Below are 21,584 nucleotides of genomic sequence, written 5' to 3'. Positions count from 1 at the left end.
TTTTTTTTAGAAACTTACATATTCAACTAATTTGGAGAGAAATAAATATTTTTTTAATAAAAGAAAAAGAAATAAAGAGAAAATGGTAAAAAAAAATTACCACTTCACCATACCAAACCTAAGCAAGATGTGGACAAGTGTCAACACAACATAGCTTTCAAACCCTCCTTCATATGATAGTAAAGATTGTTATACACTCTCTCATTCATTAACCGATTGTCAACTCTTGGGGACTTAATACCTCACTTGATGAATTCATAGTGCTCATATCTAATGCGACAGTCAAAAAGTGAAAGTTGTGCTCCAACACTAAGCGGGCATAACTCTTTAATTTGATCAAAAGCGAAATCCATGCAAGTAGCACAATCCGACCGAACCAGCCGACGGCACCTGCTCCACGGTCGAAGCACATGGCGTCACCATAGGAAGCACTGGTGTGGTAGTCCGATCCCGGACAAAGAACCCTAGGATGACGATCTCCACATCACACATACTCAGACTTATGTTCGTGGGGCTTCTATGGGGTCAGACGCTCAAAAGAAGTGATCCGGACGTGATGCTTATGTACGAGATACGTTACCGCATGCAGTAGATGAATGATTATGCAATGCTTTTTTATAATTTCTGTTTTACAATTTATTAGTGCCATTAAGATGGTGGAGAGCAGTGGAGAGTAGCCGTTAATGATGATTCTCACTTTTAAGTGCTAGAAGACGAAAATTGACCCTGAATTCATTTAAAATTTCATTCGATATATTATCATAATTTGATTTTCAGATAATTTAAATTGAGAGACCCAAAGAGGAACCTCTCCCTTAAAGAATTTGAAGATTTGTTAACGGCTTTGCAAACCAATATTCTGTAATATCCTTATATTTAAATAAGAAGTTATGTAGAATAGCCGACTAGTGATAGCACAAGATATGATCCCTCGTCAGGCCAATCCCGTTGGGAAAATATTACTTACACCCAATGCATACTCTATTCCTCGCAAATTGAGCATTTAAGGCCTACTAAGAGTGAAATTATGTCAAATTATTCACGAGTTGTTCGAGCTTAGGATAGATGATTATTTGAGAACTAACATCTAGACGTGTTAAATGGGTGGGTCGGGTCGGGTTTGAATTGGGTTGAATATAGTCCGACCCATATTGACCCGTCTAACCCATTTTGACCCCTATTTGACGACCCATACTCGACGCGACCCGCAACCGACCCATCCCCGACCCGACCCGACCCGACCCGACCCCACCCCACCCCACCCCACCCTGTTTTGACTCATGTTACCAAAAGACACTAATATTTTAGAAAAACCTATACAACTCGTTCAACCTATTTTAAGCTTTTCACATGTATATGTTACCATATAGAAACTTCACATCAAATGAAAAAAGCAAATTAAATAATAAAACATGATAGAATCCCATAATTTTTACATGTCTAGTTAACAATACAATGGTGGAAAATAAAGCATTTAAGCGATTAGTTAACAATTGTTGTGATATATATTTTATTCACGAGAGATGATTCACTAAGGCTAATTTGGTAGTTTGGATAAAATTTATCCCGTCAAAGGAAAATATGCCTGCATGTCACTAATCTCGATCAAATTGGAATTAGGAAGTGTACATGTGAGCAGGATTAGAATTTCCGTTCAAAATATTGACATATCTCTAAGGCCACACCCACAAAAAAAACGTCGTATAAATCAAATCATTTACCACCAGAATCGAGGGAATCAAACATGGCCAATCCTAACTTTTCTTTCATCCCTGATACTTTCTTGCCAGCTCTTTTCGACTTTGCCTATTACATTGATTCTCCACCAGTCCAGTCCATTCTCGACGACCTCGTGCATTATGTATGCCGATTGCCATGTTTGCATTGTTCGTGTACGTAACTTGTTACCTGTGGCCCTGCAATGGCGGCAATTGGCTGTGATCGGGGGGCAGCGGGTGGCTACCAGCAGGGGCGGTTGACAATGAGCGGTGGTGGTCAATGGGTGCGGGTGGCAGATGGCGGCGGGGGGCGATCGGCGGTTGGCGGCGGCGGCGGGGGGCGGTGTTAGTGGTAGTGGCTAGCGATGGTCGGTGGCCCATGACCCAACCTAAGTATATCGATGATTTAACCTTTTGATGGGTCAAGGATGGGTTTTTTGTGTGTTATATATGTAACACATTTTTGACCCATTACATTTAGCTTCAAATTTTTGGACCCATTTTTACTGAACCCTCTAAAAGCTGACAACCCATATATAATCCATTTATTCAAAATATAGGTCAAATATGGGTCATGGACCCATATTGACAGCTCTACATATAGTTAAGCTCTAACTCAAGCTACTTGAGTATCTTGCAAATTGAAAGGTCGACAAGGCCAATACTCAGCTCGATAAAGTTTGTAAGCCTAATTAAAAGGATGTGTTTGTTTCACGGAAAATTTCTTGACATTGAGGCTACGTCTATTTCACGACAAAGTTCTTCCCGAAAAATATTTTCCCCAATTTCTAGCGTTTCGGAGATAGAAAATATGTGGTCAAGAAAAATATTTTTCGATCAACAGAAAATTCCCTTTTAAATACGAGGAAACTGATTTCCTTTTTTGAGAAAGGGAAATCATTTTCCTGATCACGCTTCTCTCTCGTGCGTTTGAAAAAGATATCCAAAGACATCTTCCTCTCTCTCTCTTCTAACGACTGCTCCCTCGTTCTCTCTTTTTTATGTTTCAATCAAATGCTGGCAAATATGATCATTTTCCAAAAAATGATTCATAGAAAAAAAATTTCATAAATGTCATATTTTCCGCGAGGCTCCATTTGTTTCACAAAAAATAAATGATTTAAAATTTTTTTCCTAAAAACGATTGCTTGTGTCGCTTAAATAATTAGTTAATGGAAATTTTTTTTATTATCGCCAATAGTTCACATCCAAATATTTTCGTGGATGATGAGCATATTTTCGTTTATTCATTTTTGTAAGAGATATGAAAGACTATTTTTAGGAGAATATTTTTCAAATCATTCATTTTTCACGAAGCAAACAGAGCCGAGACAAAAACAACAGTTGATCAATTGTCCAACATGACACGCTATGATCACTGTCAAAGACAAGATTCGAGGGCGAACAACTTAACCCTTGGAACATTCCACAATCCTAGTGGTGAAGAGGCGACATCGAGGTGCCAAACCATCCTGTCGATGTGCAATGAGCTATTTTGCTTCATTGCCATCAAAAGGACATTAAAGGAAGAGTATGTACGACGTCTCGAAATTTCAATGTTTGTAAGATAACTATATTCGATGAATTTAAATCATGAATTCCAGCCTAAAAAATAAAGTTGGATTTTTTAGGATTTAAGGGACAACAATTGAACTATCCCGAGACGTCGTTCGGAGAAAGTCAAGCTTGGGGTAGTCCAGCCGTCATGGCATAGTACTGAGACACTTCTCGTTCGAGCCTAGCTTGACCAAACCTTAGTTGTGAGATTACCAAAAATGCCCTCGGTTTTAGTACCGATAGCTTAATTTACCCCCGATGAGCTGAATTACCATTTTGTCCTTAGATATTATGCGTATATGATGAAATAGTGAATAGTGCGACTTGACCACGGGCCCCGCCACCTTTCAAATCACTCTTTTCTCTCTCTTCCCTTTCTTTCCCCCACGACCGAAGCCCCCTCCCCCATTTCCTCCCTCTCCTCCATTTTTTTTTCCTCACCGTCCTCACAATCTCCTCCTTAGTTGCCGCCTTGCCCCCCCCCACCCAAAGCTCCGCCGCCGCCACACGGAGCTTCGTCGCCTTCGGTAGCCCCTACACCGTTCGCCGTGCCGCCCATGACCACTCCACTAAGAACCCCCAAGAGCTGCACCGTTCGTGTCGCCCGCGCCCCGTTCGTTATCGTCGCCGTGAGTCCCGCGTGCAACCCGCGTCGCCCGAGCCGACCCAACCTTCGCTCGTGACCCACCATCCCTCCGCCTCACCGGTGAGCTGCGCGTCCACCCCGGGCCAAGAGCAACCGTGGTCGTCATCGTTGTGCCCTCCTCCATCAAGACACCAAAGCCCGTGACCCAAGCTCGTCGTCCCGCGACCCGTAGTCGTCGCATCACCGTGGACCACCCTAGCCGCCGATAAGCTCGAGACCCACGGCCGTCGCCACCCCGCCGTGTCGAACCGAGAGGCCGAGAGCCGTCGATGAACGCCATTGTTGCACCCTTGCCCGCAAGCCTCATGCCATTCACCATGAGTAGTCCGAGCATCGCCGCCACCGTCGCCGGGTCATTAATTATGAGTTAACTCCTAATCTCTTATTAGGTTGTTAATTGCACTTAGGGTTGTTTAAATAGTGTTAATCGTGGGTTACATTAGTTTAATGACAGTTTAGTTTCGTTAACTATGGTCGGGTTAGATTAGTGACTATGGTTAAGTTAGTTGATCATGGTTAGTTTAAGTCAACCATGGTTAGTTAAAGTAACTATAGTTACTTTTCGCTAACCGTAGTTACTTTACGACCAACTATGGTTAGTTTAATTAACTCTAGTTGCTTTAATTAATCATGGTCGGTTTAATTACTTGAAGTCGAGTTGACTAAATATTGATGCGCTAATTAATCGGAGTAGGGTTAATTAATTAAGATGAGTTAGCTAGTTAAAACTGGGTTAATTAATTAAGTTGGATCTAATTAATTATTATTGAATTAATTAATTACATTTAGATTAATTAACTATGATCGGAATAATCAACTGAGACCGAATTAGCTAATTATTGTGGTGCTAATTAACCGAAGTGGACCTACCTAATTACGGTCGGGCCAATTAAAGTGAGTTAATTAATTAAAGTGGGGTCAAGTAATTACAATTAATTAACCTTGGTTGGATAATTAATTATTATTATTATTATTATTATTAGGTGATTATTTGGTGACCGTTGATGATTGCTATATACTTTGATTGTGTATATATATACGGGTAAGAAGATTAATCACCCTTATATTGATGCAAAGTTTGGTGGATAAAGCACGTTCATGTGACCACGTGTGAAGTTAAATTATATATTTGAGCATGAAAAATGGCATTAAGCCAAGTTTTAAGCATGACGGTATGAGCATTTAACTAAATGCGAAGATAAGAGTTGGCCGATTACCCGCCGTGCTTGTGTGGTCGGATGATGGTTACCGTCATCCTAAGGATACTTGGGGACGAAGCCGACACTCAAGGGTACTTGGGGTCGAGCCTAGTAAGTCCATGCAGAGAGTACTTGGAACCACACGACTTAGCGGTTGTCGATCGTGGCAATGTGTGGACCGACTCTCCTTACAAAAATTCCCGATTATTAGTCTATATCGAAGGTACTTGGAACTAGAGGTGGCTGGGTCCACGGAACCGCCGGTTCCGGTTTAGGAATCGGCGGTTCCGATTTCGGGTTTGGAACCGCCGGTTCCGGTTCCGATTCGAAACCGCCGGTTCCAAGACCCAATTGCTCTTTTCACCCGGCCTCCTTCCTTTTTTTTATAAAAAAATCGGGTCGGAACCGACGATTCCGGGCCGGTTCCAACAATTTACAAACCGAAACAGGCCCTTGAGGGCCGGTTTCGATTCGGGATTGGAACCGTGGGCCTGGTCAACGGGCCGATTTTGGGCCCACGGGTCCATTTGGCCACCTCTACTTGGAACCACATGGCTTATTGTTTGCCATTACCGAAGGAATGGAACGAAGCCTTGTCCTACAGGAAGAGCATGGTTTTACCGTGACCGGGTTCGATCATCAATAATTAGAACACATGTGATGTATTGTGCATACAAACTATGATGAGCATTCTAGTTGTATGCCTTGATGCGTGGGACTGTTGATTGGTGTCAAGTATTGCATTTTGTGTGAACCAAGGTAAAGTAAGCTTGCATGTGATTGATAATAAACTGTTGGATTGTGCCTACCTCTGTAATAGTTAGAGCTTTGCGTGAGTCACACGCCATTGATTTGTTATCGCCTTGTTCTATAAGGTTAGATCGCCATGAGTGAATCAATGCTGTATCCGAACTTAGGTGTTGACTCACGGAGATTCTATATCTTACACATTGTTGTTAACCATTTTTCAGGACCCTAACGATGGAGAGCTTGTTCCGAGGTGGACGTGGACGTCAATTCACTTTTGAGTAGTATGAAGTAGTGTTAACCCCAACCCCGATATGGTATCTTTTGATAGTTGTAGAAAGGGGCCCCGAGGTAGGGCTTGTACATACGTATTTTCTAGGGTTAATAGTAAATAAATAAAAATGATCTTTTGCTGATGTTGATTGATTTGATTGCATGTTAGTCTATCCCTATTGTCGTTTAAATATTGTCCGGGAAAGTAGCACGTTCCGCATACACTTAATCAAAGATAAAATGAATGGGTCGATGACGTGCCCGAGGCATTTTTGTAAGGTTGTTCCGTGCCCGGGATCGGGCGTAACAAGTATGCCCTACCAAAGAAATCATTTTCCAGAAAATTAGTTTGTTTTCCTTTATTTGGTGATATTTAACCAATTTTTTATATTTGATTCTCATTTGAAAAATCATTTCAATCTCATGAAAGTTCGGAAAATGAATCCCAATAAATACTTTCACTCAAAAAAACAATACCCAAAATGTATAATTGTTATATAATTAAGGGAAAATTTCAAACAATAGCGTGAAGTGCCTTCATTTTTTCAAATAAGGGCCTCAATTTGACTGTATTTCTTATAAGGGCTTAAAGTGCTTAAATTGTTTCAAAGAAAGGCTTAACGAAGGGTATTTTCATCCTTTAACTTTTTCTATCTTTTCAATTTTTTACTTTTCTCTTTTTCTTTTCTTTTCTTTTTTCTCTTCCCTTTCCATCTTCCTTGCCACCGCCATCTCCATTGCTACTTGCCGGTCCCACATCCCCCTCCCCTTCGGCGCCGCCGCCGGCCACCTAGCGGCTTCTCGGAGGAGTGTCGCCGCCAGCTCCTCCGCACTTGACATGCTCCTCCTCCACGATTTCCTCAACTCTTCCTCAACGCTTCTATTTACTCACCTTGCGGCCATTTTCGAAACCCGTAGACTTTGACCACGTCTACTCCCATCACCTTCTCCGGAGGGTCTCAGTACGTTCCTTCACTCGGCAATCCTCCTCCTCCTTCTTCTTCCATGAACCTCCACCTCGCCGGAGACCATCAAATTTATCCCGTGAAGAGCTCTGTCGGTAAGAGCATTTCGACCACGCCGTAGACAACCACCAATGATCACAAGCATGACATGGTGCAATTATTTCCTCAGAAGTACTCGTCAAAGTTACTGTTGTTCATCCACCAATCGAAACGACTAACTGGAGATGGCGCAACGACCGGGCACAAAGCTTGATTCTTCGGGCCGGCTGGGTTGTCGTCCTCATCCAAAGTCGGCTACAAGATCTATCGCTACAGCTCACCATAGGAATCGATGTCCTCCTCCGAGCCAAGGAGATTCGGGCGCGGGTGCTTGGTGGCCGAGATGCCGTTATGGAAAGAGGATCGGTGGTCCATGGAACAAGATTTTGAGGACATGGGAGCATGAGATGATGAACATATGCACACAAAACACATGTATATATAGAGGTACAAAAGAGCGGGGGCGAAATAGGTTGTCGTGATTTGCAAGAGAAATGGTTCGATGAAACGTCTCCAAATGGAAATCCGGGGTCTACGAGTGACTTCCCAAAACCCTTGTCGTCGTCGCCAAAGAGCCAACAGGCTTGTTCATCTACCTCCACCACCGAAGAGCCTCATGCTTCGGTGGAGTGCGCCGTGGTCAACAACAAGTACGAGTCCGACTCAAAAATGAGCTTAGAGCGGCTGGAGAGCTTCGACATACTTGATCTTCGCCTGGACTAGCGAGGACCAAAATGGCGAGCTTCAACATATGGTGGAGTGCTCATGAGTGGTCAACAGCACGAAGTACACATCCGACTAAAAAATGAGCTTAGAGCTGATTTTTTTGTCTAGTACTAAGCGTGGACATATTTAATTGAGAAGGCAAATAGGGCTTGGAAGATTCGAACTCATGACCTCTTACTCTAATACCATGTGAGATTTTATAAAATTACTGTCAACTAATCTAAAAGTTTAAACTGTTAAATAAAGGCATGGTTTAATATTTAACTGCTCTAACATAGTGGAAATGGTGATGAGAAAGGGGGGGGAGGGAAGAAAAGACAAAAATAAAAAGTAAAAAAAAAAAAAAGTTAAAGGACCAAAAAGTCCTTAGATCATGCTCTTCTTTGAAATAATTTAAGCACTTCCAGCTTTTTTTTGAAATATTTCATATAATTAAAATAGACATCATTATCTCTACACACACATAATAGTATATTGACTTCTTATTCAAATCAAGCTCCCGCACCAGCGTAATACTTTCAAGCTCAAATCTAGTTTTGAACACCGAGCACGGAGATGAGCCGATCTCAAGTTTGGCACTATAGCGGCTCGATTTGACCCCTAGGCCTAGCCATGTTGGCACACAATTCTATTAATAGAAATGGACGTATCTATTGAAGGGGCTAATAATTCTGACGTGCAAAATTAGAGTGCAAGGTTATTCTTGAGAAATCTCATTACTCGGGATTCGGCGGTTTCTAATTCTCTTGCATTTTTCATATCTCTATGACAATCGATAGCCCAAACGATAAAAGCAAGTCGACATTAGTAAAATGTAGGCACCGAGAAATATTAAATACCAAATGTTCTCCTTTCAAATTTTTCCATAAATCGACTCGGAATGTGCGCGGAGAAATCCGTGAAAATTTTGATTTTTGGACTCAACCGAGAAATTACTAGATTTGCATCGTGTCATTTCCTCGTCCTTTGTAATATTTAACGTATATTTCCTATGGTTAAAGGAAAGCTTCACTTTTATTTTACTTCAATTCCAAAGCAATAGTTTTTTTTCTCCAATTTTCCTAGGTCGATAATTGGAAAATTTACCTAATATGATTTCCGGTTATCTTTATATCATCAACAACGAAAAAAAAAATCATTATAAATGAATTTCGTCTCCTTCAAGTTAAATAGAGAATAATAAAAAAAAATCAAGAATTGTTAACCTCTGAGAAATTAAAAAGGCACGAAGAAGAAGAAGAAGAAGATCATCCATAGGTTTTCCATTTCTTTGGTTTCGAGCATCCGACCTTCTGCTTCTTCTCGATCTCGCTCGCCAAAACCTCTCTTCCTCTCCTTCTGGCAACATCACTCAATCTCCGCTCTCTCCATCTCTCTCCAACCCTCGGGCCGGGCTGCTCAGCCTATCTCGTCCTCCGACCACCGCCGTATCCACGCCGCGAGTCTCGTTGGCGTTTGGCATCAACGTCGCCGCTCTTTCTCTGCCTCCGAAACCCCCAAACCCTAGGTTTCTTGCTTCGATTCTCCGGGATTGTCGAAGATGGATGAGGACCAGGAGATGGAGAGGTTCGGGATGGACAATGACTATGAGGACGGGCAGTGGATCGATGGGGAGTTCTATTACCGGCGGCGGAGAGAGAAGCGCGCGCAGACCAAGGAAGACGTGCTCTACGGTGTCTTCGCGTCGGGGGACTCTGATTCCGACTACGACGACTCCTCCAAAAGGAAGCGAAAGAAGAACAGAGACCTCCTGGGTAAGGCTGATCTATCTAAACCTGTGAATTTCGTTTCCACCGGCACAGTCATGCCGAACAGAGAGATTGATGAGAATTCGAAGAGAGAGAATGAGGATGACGAGTCCGCTGCCATGGATGAGGATAGGCCGGGCTTGGGGGTTGGTGCTGGTGTAGGTTTGGGGTTTAAGAACCGAGATTATGGTTTCGATGAGAACGGCGAGGAGGAGGATAGGTTCTTGCCGACGGCATTTGGGCGGAAGATCAAGGAGGGAGCGGAGAGGAGGAGAGAGCAATCCAAATTGGAGAAGAAAGCACAGCAAGGTGCGGTCAAGAGGGATTCTTCTGAATCGGGGAATGTGGGCGGCTTCGAGAAGTACACCAAGGGAATTGGACTAAAGTTGCTCGAGAAAATGGGTTACAAAGGGGGCGGTCTTGGGAAGAACCAGCAGGGGATTGTGACACCCATTGAAGCAAAGTTGCGTCCTAAGAACATGGGCATGGGTTTCAACGACTACAAAGAAACTTCTGCAAAGGCACCTGTTGCGTCACTGGAGCCCGAGGAAAAGAAGCCATTACCTGATGTGCCCGGTAAGGAGAAGCTTTGGTCTAAGCAAGCGAAGAAGGCGACTTTGAAAAGCAAAGTGACATATGTTACAGCAGAAGAGCTGTTGGCGAAGAAGCAGGAGCAGGGCGTTGAAGTTGTGCAAAAGGTACTTGACATGCGTGGACCTCAGGTTAGGGTATTAGCGAACTTGGAGAATCTAAATGCGGAAGAGAAGGCGAGGGAGAGTGATGTTCCAATGCCGGAGCTCCAGCACAATATAAGGTTGATTGTGGACCTGGCTGAGCTGGATATTCAGAAGATCGACAGGGATCTGAGGAATGAGAAGGAAACAGCTCTGAGCTTGCAAGAGGAAAAAGAGAAGTTTCGAGCTGAGGCAGAACTCCAGAAGAAACAACTCAATAATATGAAGGAAATAATGACTACGCTAGGCCGGATTGAGGAGGAAAAGTCAATGGGATCATTGACATTAGACTCGCTAGCCAAGTATTTCGGTGACATGCAAAGAAGGTTTCCTGATGATTACAAACTTTGTAACATATCCTGCATTGCTTGCTCATTTGCACTCCCTCTGTTTATCAGAGTTTTTCAGGGATGGGATCCTCTTAGGAATCCCTCACATGGGTTGGAAGTTGTTTCACGGTGGAAATCTCTATTGCAAGGACAGGAATGTCTTGATATATGGGATTTGGGATCCCCTTATACCCAGTTGGTTTCAGAAGTTGTCTTGCCTGCTGTGAGAATATCTGGCATCAACACTTGGGAGGCAAGGGATCCAGAACCAATGCTTCGCTTTATCGAGACTTGGGAGAAATTGTTGCCTTCTTCTGTTCTGCAGTCCATACTGAACATGGTTGTCATGCCAAAATTGTCGAGTGCTGTGGACTCATGGGATCCCCGTCGGGAAACTGTTCCTATCCATGTTTGGGTGCATCCGTGGTTACCCTTGTTGGGACAAAAGTTGGAGGGCCACTATCAGATCATACGGTCAAAACTGAGTAATGTACTTCATGCCTGGCACCCGAGTGATGGCTCTGCATACACCATTTTGTCACCTTGGAAGACCGTGTTTGATTCTGCCAGTTGGGAAGATTTTATGCGCCGATTTATCGTTCCAAAGTTGCAGCTTGTCCTCCAGGAGTTCCAGATAAATCCGGCTGATCAGAAGCTGGATCAGTTCTATTGGGTCATGTCTTGGGCTTCTGCTATCCCGATCCATCTCATGGTGGACATGATGGAGAAGTTCTTTTTTGTTAAGTGGCTACAGGTGCTATATCACTGGTTGTGTTCTAACCCAGACTTCAATGAAGTTATGAACTGGTATCGCGGTTGGCGGGATCTTTTCCCACAAGAGCTGCTAGCAAATGAGAGTATCAGATATCAGCTTAGAATTGGTTTAGACATGATGGACAATGCAGCTGAAGGCATGGAGGTTGTCCAACCTGGTGTTAGAGAAAACTTAAGTTATCACAGGGTCCTTGAGCAGAGGCAGTTTGAGGCTCAGCAAAAAGCAGCGGCCTATGCTCGACAACAAGCTGCTGTTGGTGCTGGTGGCACCTCTCAGGTGGATGCTGGTGGTGGCATGCCTGAGATGAAGCTGAAAGAAGTCATCGAGGCCTATGCACAGCAGCATGAGTTGCTATTCAAACCTAAGCCCGGTCGGATGCACAATGGCCTTCAGATATATGGTTTTGGTAATGTGAGCATCGTTGTGGACTCTATTAATCAGAAGGTATTTGCCCAAAACGAGGAAGCATGGTCTTTGGTATCTCTTGAGGATCTGCTGAAGCTGCACTACAATTCACTGGCAAAGAGACGTTAGATGATAAATTCTTTGAATACCCGCCAGTTGGAGCATTGTAGGTCAGTGAGGTTGTAAATATCATGCAGAGAAAATCAAAGTTAGTCTTCTAGCTTTTCTGTGAAATTCATGATCTTGTTATTTCATCTGAAATCACAATGGCAATTTTCACGGACATTAACGTGACAATGTAACACAGTTTCAGTTTTGTCATTTGAACCAATCAAGTATTTTAGGAGATAATTGAAGTGTCAGTGAGCTTGAATGAAGTAATTAGAGGTCTGAGCCTTTTGCTTTTAGCATCTTATCCTTATGGATCAACCAAACTGGCAGTTGTAGTGTTATATGTTACTGTACTATGGCATCTGATGATACCTGTAAGTTTACAGCAGCAGTATTGTTGAGTAGCCAGAAAATCCTCATCTCTATTATCTGAATATTGACTTACTTATAGTAGTTTCTTTGTAACTAGGTTAAAAAAATGATCCATTGAGAAGTGGACTGTCTATTCGCCCTGATTGTATGTTTCGAAGTTCTTGAAGACAGAGGCTAATATATCCAAAACTCTGCTTTGACAGTTTGCTTGGTTCGCAGCGGCGATGTGTGATTCATGTCTATCAAACTTTTGGTAGTCGAAGTAAGAAAGTATGTATGGACGCCTCTGTGGAGCTTCTGGTTCAATATCAATACTTGTCAAAATATGCCAATTACTTCTAGGTTCCCCATAGTGTCTATAACGCACTTGATTGGTTCAGTACATACAGCACAGCCATATTTGATAAGTCTCCACAACCGGTACAGTGGTAGCATAATTGGATAAATAAGGATGGGCTTTGGTCATACTTGATGTATTATATTATCCTGGCTTCCCATGATGCTCCCTTATTATTCCTGATGTGATAGTTTTGCAACTAAAATCACTTCGAATGGGCAATATTCGGGTATCGATTCTCTTATCTTTTATTTGTACAAATGTATATCTTGGATCTCTTCTCTTGATATAAAGATAATCCCAACTTCTCTCACATGATGGCAAATGCCCAGCATTTCTAGTTTTGTTGCTATTATAGTTCAAATCCCAGTCAATGTCCATCATAAGTAGCTTGAGTCATTGAAGTCTATCCAATTTGTGTCACCATACAGGTTATAAAAATATTGAAATATATCTATATTGACATTTAGAAAGAGCTAGTGCAGTCTGTTTGGAGCAGGGGTTCCAAAAGGCACCTGTGAGCCGCATCTTTGGGAGCAAGCTTGAAAAGGACTCAGTTTTCACTTTCTACTTATTTTAAAGGCCTGCCAAATGCTTTACTTGAGCTCTTGTGGCTTCTCAAAAGTAAGCTTTTAAAGCACTGCCAAACACAGACTAGGAGTTTGTTGGGTATAGTTAGTGTAGTTTTATTATGATATGTTGGAACACTTGTGTTTTGCAACATCCTTTTAAGGATGCAGTTATTGAAACTATGTGGGGCAGCTTCCTAATAGCAATTGGGAAATGCTGCAGCAGGGGTGCTACAGCACTATGGTATTTCAGACCATGTAAGGTGACTATAACCAACATTCCTGGATCTAAGAATTTGCTCATTGTCAACTAATCTCTCTTAACATCGAGCAAATAATTGTGGGGACTAACAGTCTAATTTTCTATCTAGCTTGCTGCTTATGAAGTTTATTGCCGGTTTGATGTCTAAGACCCTTTATTTCTTCATGCACTGGAATGCAGGAAATCTACTGTTGGGGCCTGCATTCTAGAATTTAAAATTCAAATGGATGGAAGAGAATTTTGGATGTTCATTTGTGAATTTTTTATTTTATATTTATTTGACTCACTTAGATCCTACCAAAATCCTACCAATTGAATTAATCATTGTAGTTTGATCTGTTGTTAACTTTCTTTCTATGTAATATTGTATATGTGTCACTGGACTTAGCATTGGATTTTGTGAGAAAATGTGGAAAAAATCAAAAGATGTGTTAAGTTGAGCAGGGTTTGTCCCAGAGAGCAGGCAAGTTTCTTCCCAGCATCCTGCATGTGCAGTTTGTCTTGCAACCCTTTGCTTTTTGCACCTATGAGTACATTTCTTGCTCCTGTTCTTTTTACCATTTCGTTTTGTTGGGTAGAATGTGATCTCACTTCTTTCCCTTCAGAGACAACAATTGATCTGGCAGTTTTTGGACTCCCCTTTCTTTCAATTTTACAGCTTCCAATGTGTTGTCCTGTTTCTTTCTGCATCAGTATTTGCTTTTCATATTTTGTTGGTTTGATGACGTGTATATTTTTTTTCCTCCTAACTAATTTACCGTCCTTAAGTGAGATTGAATGGCTATACATGCGTATCTTTCATGGTAGATAAAAAGTCTAGCAGATTCTTCCACTTGAACCGTCTTTTCCGATTTCCCCTTTCGACTTCTGTTTTAGGAAGGCATTTTGGTTACTCTGTTCTGATTTTGGTCTGGTATTTCATAATTCAAGCTTTAGGAATTTGGAGTGTGTGTGTCTTTTGACTTTTCTTGCAACTCTACATCCTGTTATCAGAAGGAATTTTGGTGAGTGTGCGTTCTGGTTTTGGTCTGGTAATGTTATAATTCCATCTTCAGAAATTTGGAGTGCAAAGGATTGGACATTTAGACCACATAGCATGTCATCTGTAATTTCCATTGAAAGGTCAATCATTCTTTTTACTTTATGAATGTACATAGAATGATCTTTGAAATTGGATTTAGTTTTTAGTATAGTTGATTGATTAATACAATGTCAGTGGTGAATAATCCATTCAAAAGTTTCTAAGGTGATTGCAATTAATGCTCCATTGAGGAATGCTTCCCAGGACCAATCAAGCGATAGAGGACAAGTTGGACGCTTCTTACTTCTGTCACTTGCAGGATGAGGTTATGCATTGACTCAAGTGCTCTCTAGCTGTTCAAGCGACAATCCTTTTTAGTACATTTTGCTAGAAAAGTACATCTTAGTTAAGTATAATCTCTTTCAGATGTGTAATCTCATTATATTGGGAGCCTTTTCTGTCTTTGTGAGATTTGCAGCGTGGTCAACTGCTGCCCATATCTTACTTATGGCTAAAATCCCCATTAAGTGGGTGGTATCCTTTCTTTTGTGTTATTTTTGTACTTTTCCACATGTCAACATTCAATATGGTCGACTTCTTTTGCGAGTGCCACAATTTCATGTTTGAGCCTCTCACTCGGTTTTTGGCAGGCGTCTTACCTGGTTTATAAAGTTTGCAGGTACTTCGTGGGCTCGGAGCTTTACCGAACACAAAAATGCCAGTATGATTGCTCCAATTTTTTGTCAGTTAATGCAATTGCCGTTGAATTGCGGCAAATACACAGCTCATTTGATAGATTCAAAGTCCCAGGTGCCTTTGCCACTAAGCCCCACATTGTTAGCTCTCATCAGCAGGCAAATCCCTTAGTTGCGGTTCATGAATGGAGTCAAGTTTCACACATTCATTCCGTGTTGGAATACTGCAACAGTCGCATGACTTACCCAGACCCACCTTGGAAATTTAATGGATTTTGTGTTGACGGCTCAATAGTATATACTTGATTGCTACTTTAGACAATTACTGCTCTCTCTGGATGGAGCCAATTTTGTGTTCTGAGAAACCGTGTTGGTTGTATCTCTTATATGTAACCCTCTTTAGATTTTGCTGGCTGTGATCTCCTCGGCACTTGGTTTTCTTTTGTGAGATTCAAGCCCTGAGCAGCTTCCGCGCCCATCTCAGAGAAGTCAAAGAGTAGTTTTGCTCTTAGGTATGGTAATTTGGTTATGTAGATATTGCTTTTTGTTTTCATTAGTATATAGGACTGGGTTCAGATTATCTCATGATATATTTGTTGCACTGATCAGTTTTTTTCTTTCTTGGATTGTTTAAAGCCAGTTTACGTAATTAGCGGCTCTTAGGTCTTGGTGAACTGCAATATCTTATGCAAGTTTACCTAGTGGAACTCCCCGAATCTCTGTTATCTTTCAGAATAATTGGTGGTTTTCATTCTACTCCTGCACGAAATTCCGAGCTGCATACAGTTTGTCACATTTCCTCAAGAATTTGCGCTTATGAGCGGCAAATGGTAAAACCACGAGCCCCACTTTCTTGCTGGGTGTAGGATTGAAGTTCCGGTTATAGCTAGAGATAAGATGGCAGTGCTTGGGAAGCATCGGCTTTGGAAGCTTCTGTTTGTACTGGCTTCTTGAAAGACAGACAGTGGAATGTCCTTGTTGACGCTGCCTCCACCACGGTTTTTCCTGTGGAATTTCCCTATTTTAAACAATATGACTGCGTCTTATCATCTGCTAATGTCGGCAGGGTGTGAAACTATAATTGAAATCCTCGACGATTTAGAGGCTTGAAATTCTCGTCAAGGATGTGTGGAGGAACAATTTGTTGAAGTTTTTGGAAGAGTATCTGCAGTCATATAGCATCGAGAAACGCAAGGATTGAAGTGAAGATGGTTGTTGCCTTGTTGGCGCATTCTTTTGAAACCTAAGCTGATTTATTTTGTACAACTAAAGAATCTGAGCACTAGGAACGTTTGGTGTTCAATTTTTGTCGTTGCAGCTATTTGCTTGCATTGGTTGCTAAACTGAAACCGGACAGACACAATGGTATGGTAAGTGGATCTCACATTACGCAACTTTGGCGGACACTTAGGGTGCAATGATAATCATTTTGTTTCTAGAATTAATTTATGGCAAGAGACAGTTTTTTTATTTCTAGTTTCTGGACGAGTTTTTGAGTGGATAAACGCGTTTGATAATAACATAAAATTTCTATTCTCGGAATAGAAATTCGTTTGATAATAGTATAAAGTTTCTAAAGTTGCCAGCGGACGGGGACTAGCGAATCGACAAACCGAGGACGGCGGACGGTGATTAGCAAATCGAGGGACAAGAGACGGGCGAACGGCACATCCGATGACCAAGGGACCAAGGGACTGTTGAATTGAGAGACGGGGGATCAAGGGACCGGCTGACGTTGGATAGAGGGACCAATGACCGACGAATGGCGAACCGGTGGATCGGTGATCGGGATTCGAGAGAGGGAGAGTAAGCGGTGAAAGAATTCTTATTTCTCATTTTTTTTCCACACATAAAAAAGCTGAAAATTTTAATTTCTTATTTCTATTTCAAACCTATTTCAGGAATAAATTTTTGTTCCAAAAATATAAAGATGAAATTGCATTACGGAATGAATTTCTATTCCAAACCTCTTTCAGAAATAAATTTGGAATAGAAATAGATAAAAAGAATAATTATCATTCGCACCCACTGACGTTATTTTAACGTTGGAAGGACAACATTCTCTCTCTTGCTTGTCCTATATGATTTTCTTCATCAAGGAAAGCCAGCTCTCATCCACATGCTACGGCGGTCGAGAGACGATAGAGATGAAAGAAATTTTTTTTTTTTTTTTTATTTTTTTAAAAATTTCTTCTTTTTTTTTTTTTTTTTTTTTTTATTAAAGTTCCCTTTTTTTTAAAACATAATGTTAAATTGTGCCGAACCGTTGCTGAATAATTAGCTGAGCACCTTCAACTAATCTCCTCACCACTTCCCCGGCAGGCAGAATCTCCTTGATAAGCCCCACGCCTTGTCCCGCATACATTGCCATGCTCTCTATGTCGCCGGTGGTCATCGAGTTTGGGACCGTCCCTGTAAAGCGATGCACTTGCTTCTCCTGTTCGAAGAAACATAAGCAGATAATCTGCTAAGCTCTAACTTATAAGGCTCAAACCTCAAAGCAGTTATGGCAACAGCAATATTTTCTCGTTTCTAGCATGAGACAGGTGATCTTGATTGAAAAGGCAATCGTGCTATTAGATATCAAATCTCACCACTCCATGTACTGTCGATCGACCGATTATGGGCTGGTTCACCTCGTTCTCAGTGGGAGGAAGAGATCTCCAGTCACTGAAGAATGGTGTTTTCAGGACACGCTGAGGTGCCCCTGGCCACCGCGCCCTCCCAAAGATGTCTGTGTACTCTGTTTGGTCATACTCAACCAACTTTCTCTTGTATAGAGGATGCGCATTGCTTTCTTCCGTAGCAAGAAATCTGTGAATGGATAAAACATTGCGGGGTGAATAAATCAACTCTGTTCCTGGTTTCCAACAATCCACCAAGACATGTAACGTAACAAAAATTGGTTGACCTCACTCAGATCATTATCAAGTTCTATATTTTGCTCTTCCGACTGCAGGTAGCTAGATTCTTTGTTCAAAGAGTACATCCGAGATGTCACAGATTATATTCTAAAGGATATTCTTATTATATGAATTCCTTTTCTTTTGCCTCACAGTTTATTGGCGCACATAAGCTCTTCATGCAAAATAAAATTTACCAATGATGCTTTAGAGCAATAATGAGAGCTAAGGAACATTAATTTGCATTGAAATTCATAAGGATCTCACGATTCAGTAACTGCTATAGCAATCTTACCGAGTGCCAATGCAGACACCTGTTGCTCCAAGAGCTAAAGCCGCAACATAGCCACGTCCATCCACAATGCCCCCAGCAGCAATCACTGGTATTTTTTTGTCTCCAACTATATCCACCACCTTGGGCACCAAGGTAATCAAAGCATCCTGACAGATTTGAATAGGGCAATCATTCACAAGATGGTGAGGAATGTAATTGACGATACAAACCCACAAGCAATTACAGAATAAGTTTATCTTCAGATAGCTTCAGAGTAACACCAGTTTATATCAATTCTCCAACTCTCCTATTAAATGAATATCAAACACCATAACATGATGTAATATCGTAGAGAAAGATACTTATACAGGCGCATCCAGAAATTCTCTTATAAAAGAGCATCAAGTCCAGGATGTTGACAGAGACTTTGAGTGAGCTTCAACATCAAGTTTTGAAGCTAGTACTTTTTGAAGGATATTAACTTTCTTCCATGGTGTAATTACGGCCATTTACAAAAGAAGAAGAGCATAGTTTACTTAATCACAAAATATCGCTAATTGACAAGGCTCCCCTAATATGAAGAAGCAAATTCCTATCTCAAATGCAGACAGTAACAGAGAATGTAAATGCGTACTTGCTACAAAAATATGGTAACAGTTGTAGTGCAACCAATCATACCTGCTGGCAACATATCTAATGCAACCAATTGGGTAGATCAGCTAAATCACAATTGGACAGCCAAAACAAAACTCTGTACCTGACCAATAATATGTCCTCCAGCTTCACGCCCTTGGACAATGATCGCATCTACACCAACACTGATAGCCCTTCTGGCCTCTTCAAAGCTACCAACCTGAAGGTTGTACAAGAAGAAGATGTGAGGAATCAAATCAAATAGATTATGTAAGGATTCTTTTTTAAAGAGAGAAAGATCAATCACTTACTTGAGGCACTACTTTGATGCCGACTCTATGAGCTTCTTCGACAAGCTCCTGCGTACACTCGCCCCAGTAAAGCTGGAGTACATTGACCTTTTCTTCCAGTATCACCTTGAGGTTCTCTTCATGGGGAAATGCCAGAACAACACCTATCCCAAATGGATTATTGGTCAAGGACCGGGTCTTCCTAATCAGCTCCCGCACATGATCCGGTGCCTCCTGAGTACACACCGATTTTGAGAAAAAAGAAAATTTACCATCCAAAAACATGGGACAGAAAAAAAAGGTAGGGTCAACAATGAATATGGATCAGTTGTCCAAATTCTCATTTAAAACTCGGCACCTCGCTTCATAACGTGATATCCTAAATTAGTCCTGCTACTAGTGGCATCACTCCTCAAGAACTAGTGTTGTTGTTAGGCCATCAATCCATCCCCACTCAGTGAAGCACGCAACTTAACATTTCCAGGTCAGGGGTGACCAAAACGGCCAAGGATGTGAAATTGGGAAATGCATTTGCAATGGATCATCTGATTTCCTTTTAATTCCTAAAACAGTTTTTGGTTAAGATTGAAACAGCCAAGTCAAGAATCTCTCTCTCTCTCTCTCTCTCTCTCTCTCTCTTCTGCTTTAGGACATAACCCAATAACATACAAGACTTGACGAATCTCAAACGCACGGATCAAAGCTCAAGGCATGTTCAAAGAAGACATAGACGAATAGCAGCGAGTGAGGAGCGTTACCCAGTCAGGGAGCTCTGAGGAGGCCAAGACCACCGGCATTAGAGACGGCGGCGACCAGCTCCGGCCCCGAAACGTCCGGCCCCAGCGGCGCCTGAACGATCCCGTAATCGCAACCCAGTATCCCTCTCCACCCCATCTCTCTCTCTCTGTGGAAAGAGGGTGGCCAAGATCACCCCATCAATCAAAGAATATAAAAGAGAGAGGAATGTCCAGAGAGGCTGCTAGGAGTCAAGCGCAAGAGGACAGAGAAGGAAAGGAGGAGGAGGCAAAAGGCGATCTTTTCTTCTCCTCTCTGTACGATTTCCATCATTTCTATGCCGATCGCGCCTTTCCGGACGTCAGTGCAGACGTCTCACGTTCCAACATTTTCTTCATTTTTGATTTCGACGTGAGGTGTTGGAGCAGGAGGTTCTTCGAGGCACGCCGCCTCCCACTTGCTCCTCAGCATTTTACTATATAGTAAGGCTTTAGGGCATTTAGACTTTGCCCATGTCTAGTACCCGGCTCAAAAACCTTTGTTCAATCTCGTCCATGATTAGGAAAATCATGTGAGTTTTGTGCGAAATATTTATCAGGGTGGGCGTGCCGGGCTAAACTAACGAATCGCTCGCCGAGTTCGCCCATTTTCCTTTTTGGGTCGACCAGGCTTGATCGGCCCTGGACAAGCACAGCAAGCCGCCAGGTCCATGATCATCTACTAGGGATATTAAGCGCGTCGAATTGTTAAAAGCCGTGGCAAGTGACGTCCAAACATATCTCTCACCATAATTTGGTAATGGCTCACATTATTTCCACGTTAAGCTAATACACCCATTTAATCATCACTAAAAAAGTTTCTCTTCTCTCTCTCCATGTCACATTTCAGGCTCCGTTTGTTTCGCGAAAAATGAGTTATTTGAAAAAAATATTTTCCTAAAAACGATCTCTTTTATTGCTTGAAATAATTAGTTAATAGGAAATATTTCTATTATCAATAATAATTTTATGGTCAAACTTTTTCGGGAACCATGAAAATATTTTCTCATCCGTGAATTTTTATGAGCTACATAACCAATCTTTTTTTAAGGAAAATATCTTTCAAATCATTAATTTTTTGCCAAATAAATAGAGCCTCGAAGTCATTTGGTCGGGGGATTGCTTGAACTCAAAAACAAAATCATCTTCTTAAACATGAAACCAAAACCAAACCATACTTTCTCAAGGCGTATTCCAATTGCCAATGTCTTCTTCGATACATTGTAGAACCTTCCCTTTAGATACGAAATATACATAGAAAACTTTCAAGATTAACAAATAACTAAAATTCATTGGCAAGATTCACTTTTAGTCACAGAACGACCATAAATACTTATAATCTGACTAATATTAAACAACTTCTAATAAAGATTAATTCTCAGTTTATCTACTTCTAAACGTCTATATTCCGTTACAAAATTTATTTTGTACGCTGCGGGAGGTTCCATTTTTCTATCACTAATAGTCCAAAATGAGATGTTCC

At 41.6% G+C, this 21,584-nt stretch overlaps 2 protein-coding genes across 3 annotated transcripts; one reads left to right on the top strand and one right to left on the bottom strand.

Moving 5' to 3' along the window:
- Positions 1-9,097: 9,097 nt before the first annotated feature.
- Positions 9,098-16,466, top strand: LOC115726781 (septin and tuftelin-interacting protein 1 homolog 1). Of its 2 annotated transcripts, none has more exons than XM_048279405.1 (2): positions 9,098-15,212; positions 15,388-16,466. In XM_048279405.1, exon 1 carries the CDS (start codon positions 9,411-9,413, stop codon positions 11,988-11,990), a length of 2,580 nt encoding a protein of 859 aa, XP_048135362.1. In that variant the 5' UTR covers positions 9,098-9,410; the 3' UTR covers positions 11,991-15,212; positions 15,388-16,466. The 2 variants fall into 2 exon arrangements, with proteins under 2 accessions (XP_048135362.1, XP_048135363.1); XM_048279406.1 differs by having other exon boundaries at positions 15,385-16,466.
- A 998-nt stretch (positions 16,467-17,464) lies between these two features.
- Positions 17,465-20,423, bottom strand: LOC115726782 ((3aS,4S,5R,7aS)-5-hydroxy-7a-methyl-1-oxo-octahydro-1H-indene-4-carboxyl-CoA dehydrogenase). Its single transcript, XM_030656815.2, is given in 7 exon segments — positions 17,465-17,665; positions 17,823-18,042; positions 18,427-18,572; positions 19,163-19,258; positions 19,350-19,562; positions 20,087-20,095; positions 20,097-20,423. Coding segments are annotated over 7 exon segments (999 nt in total). The 5' UTR covers positions 20,223-20,423; the 3' UTR covers positions 17,465-17,476.
- Between the last annotated feature and the right edge of the window lie 1,161 nt (positions 20,424-21,584).

The sequence above is a fragment of the Rhodamnia argentea genome, chromosome 5 (genome assembly GCF_020921035.1).
Source record: "Rhodamnia argentea isolate NSW1041297 chromosome 5, ASM2092103v1, whole genome shotgun sequence".
NCBI classification, from domain to species: domain Eukaryota; kingdom Viridiplantae; phylum Streptophyta; class Magnoliopsida; order Myrtales; family Myrtaceae; genus Rhodamnia; species Rhodamnia argentea.
Note: the sequence above shows the minus strand (reverse complement) of the source record. Positions and strands in the feature narration are given on the sequence as shown.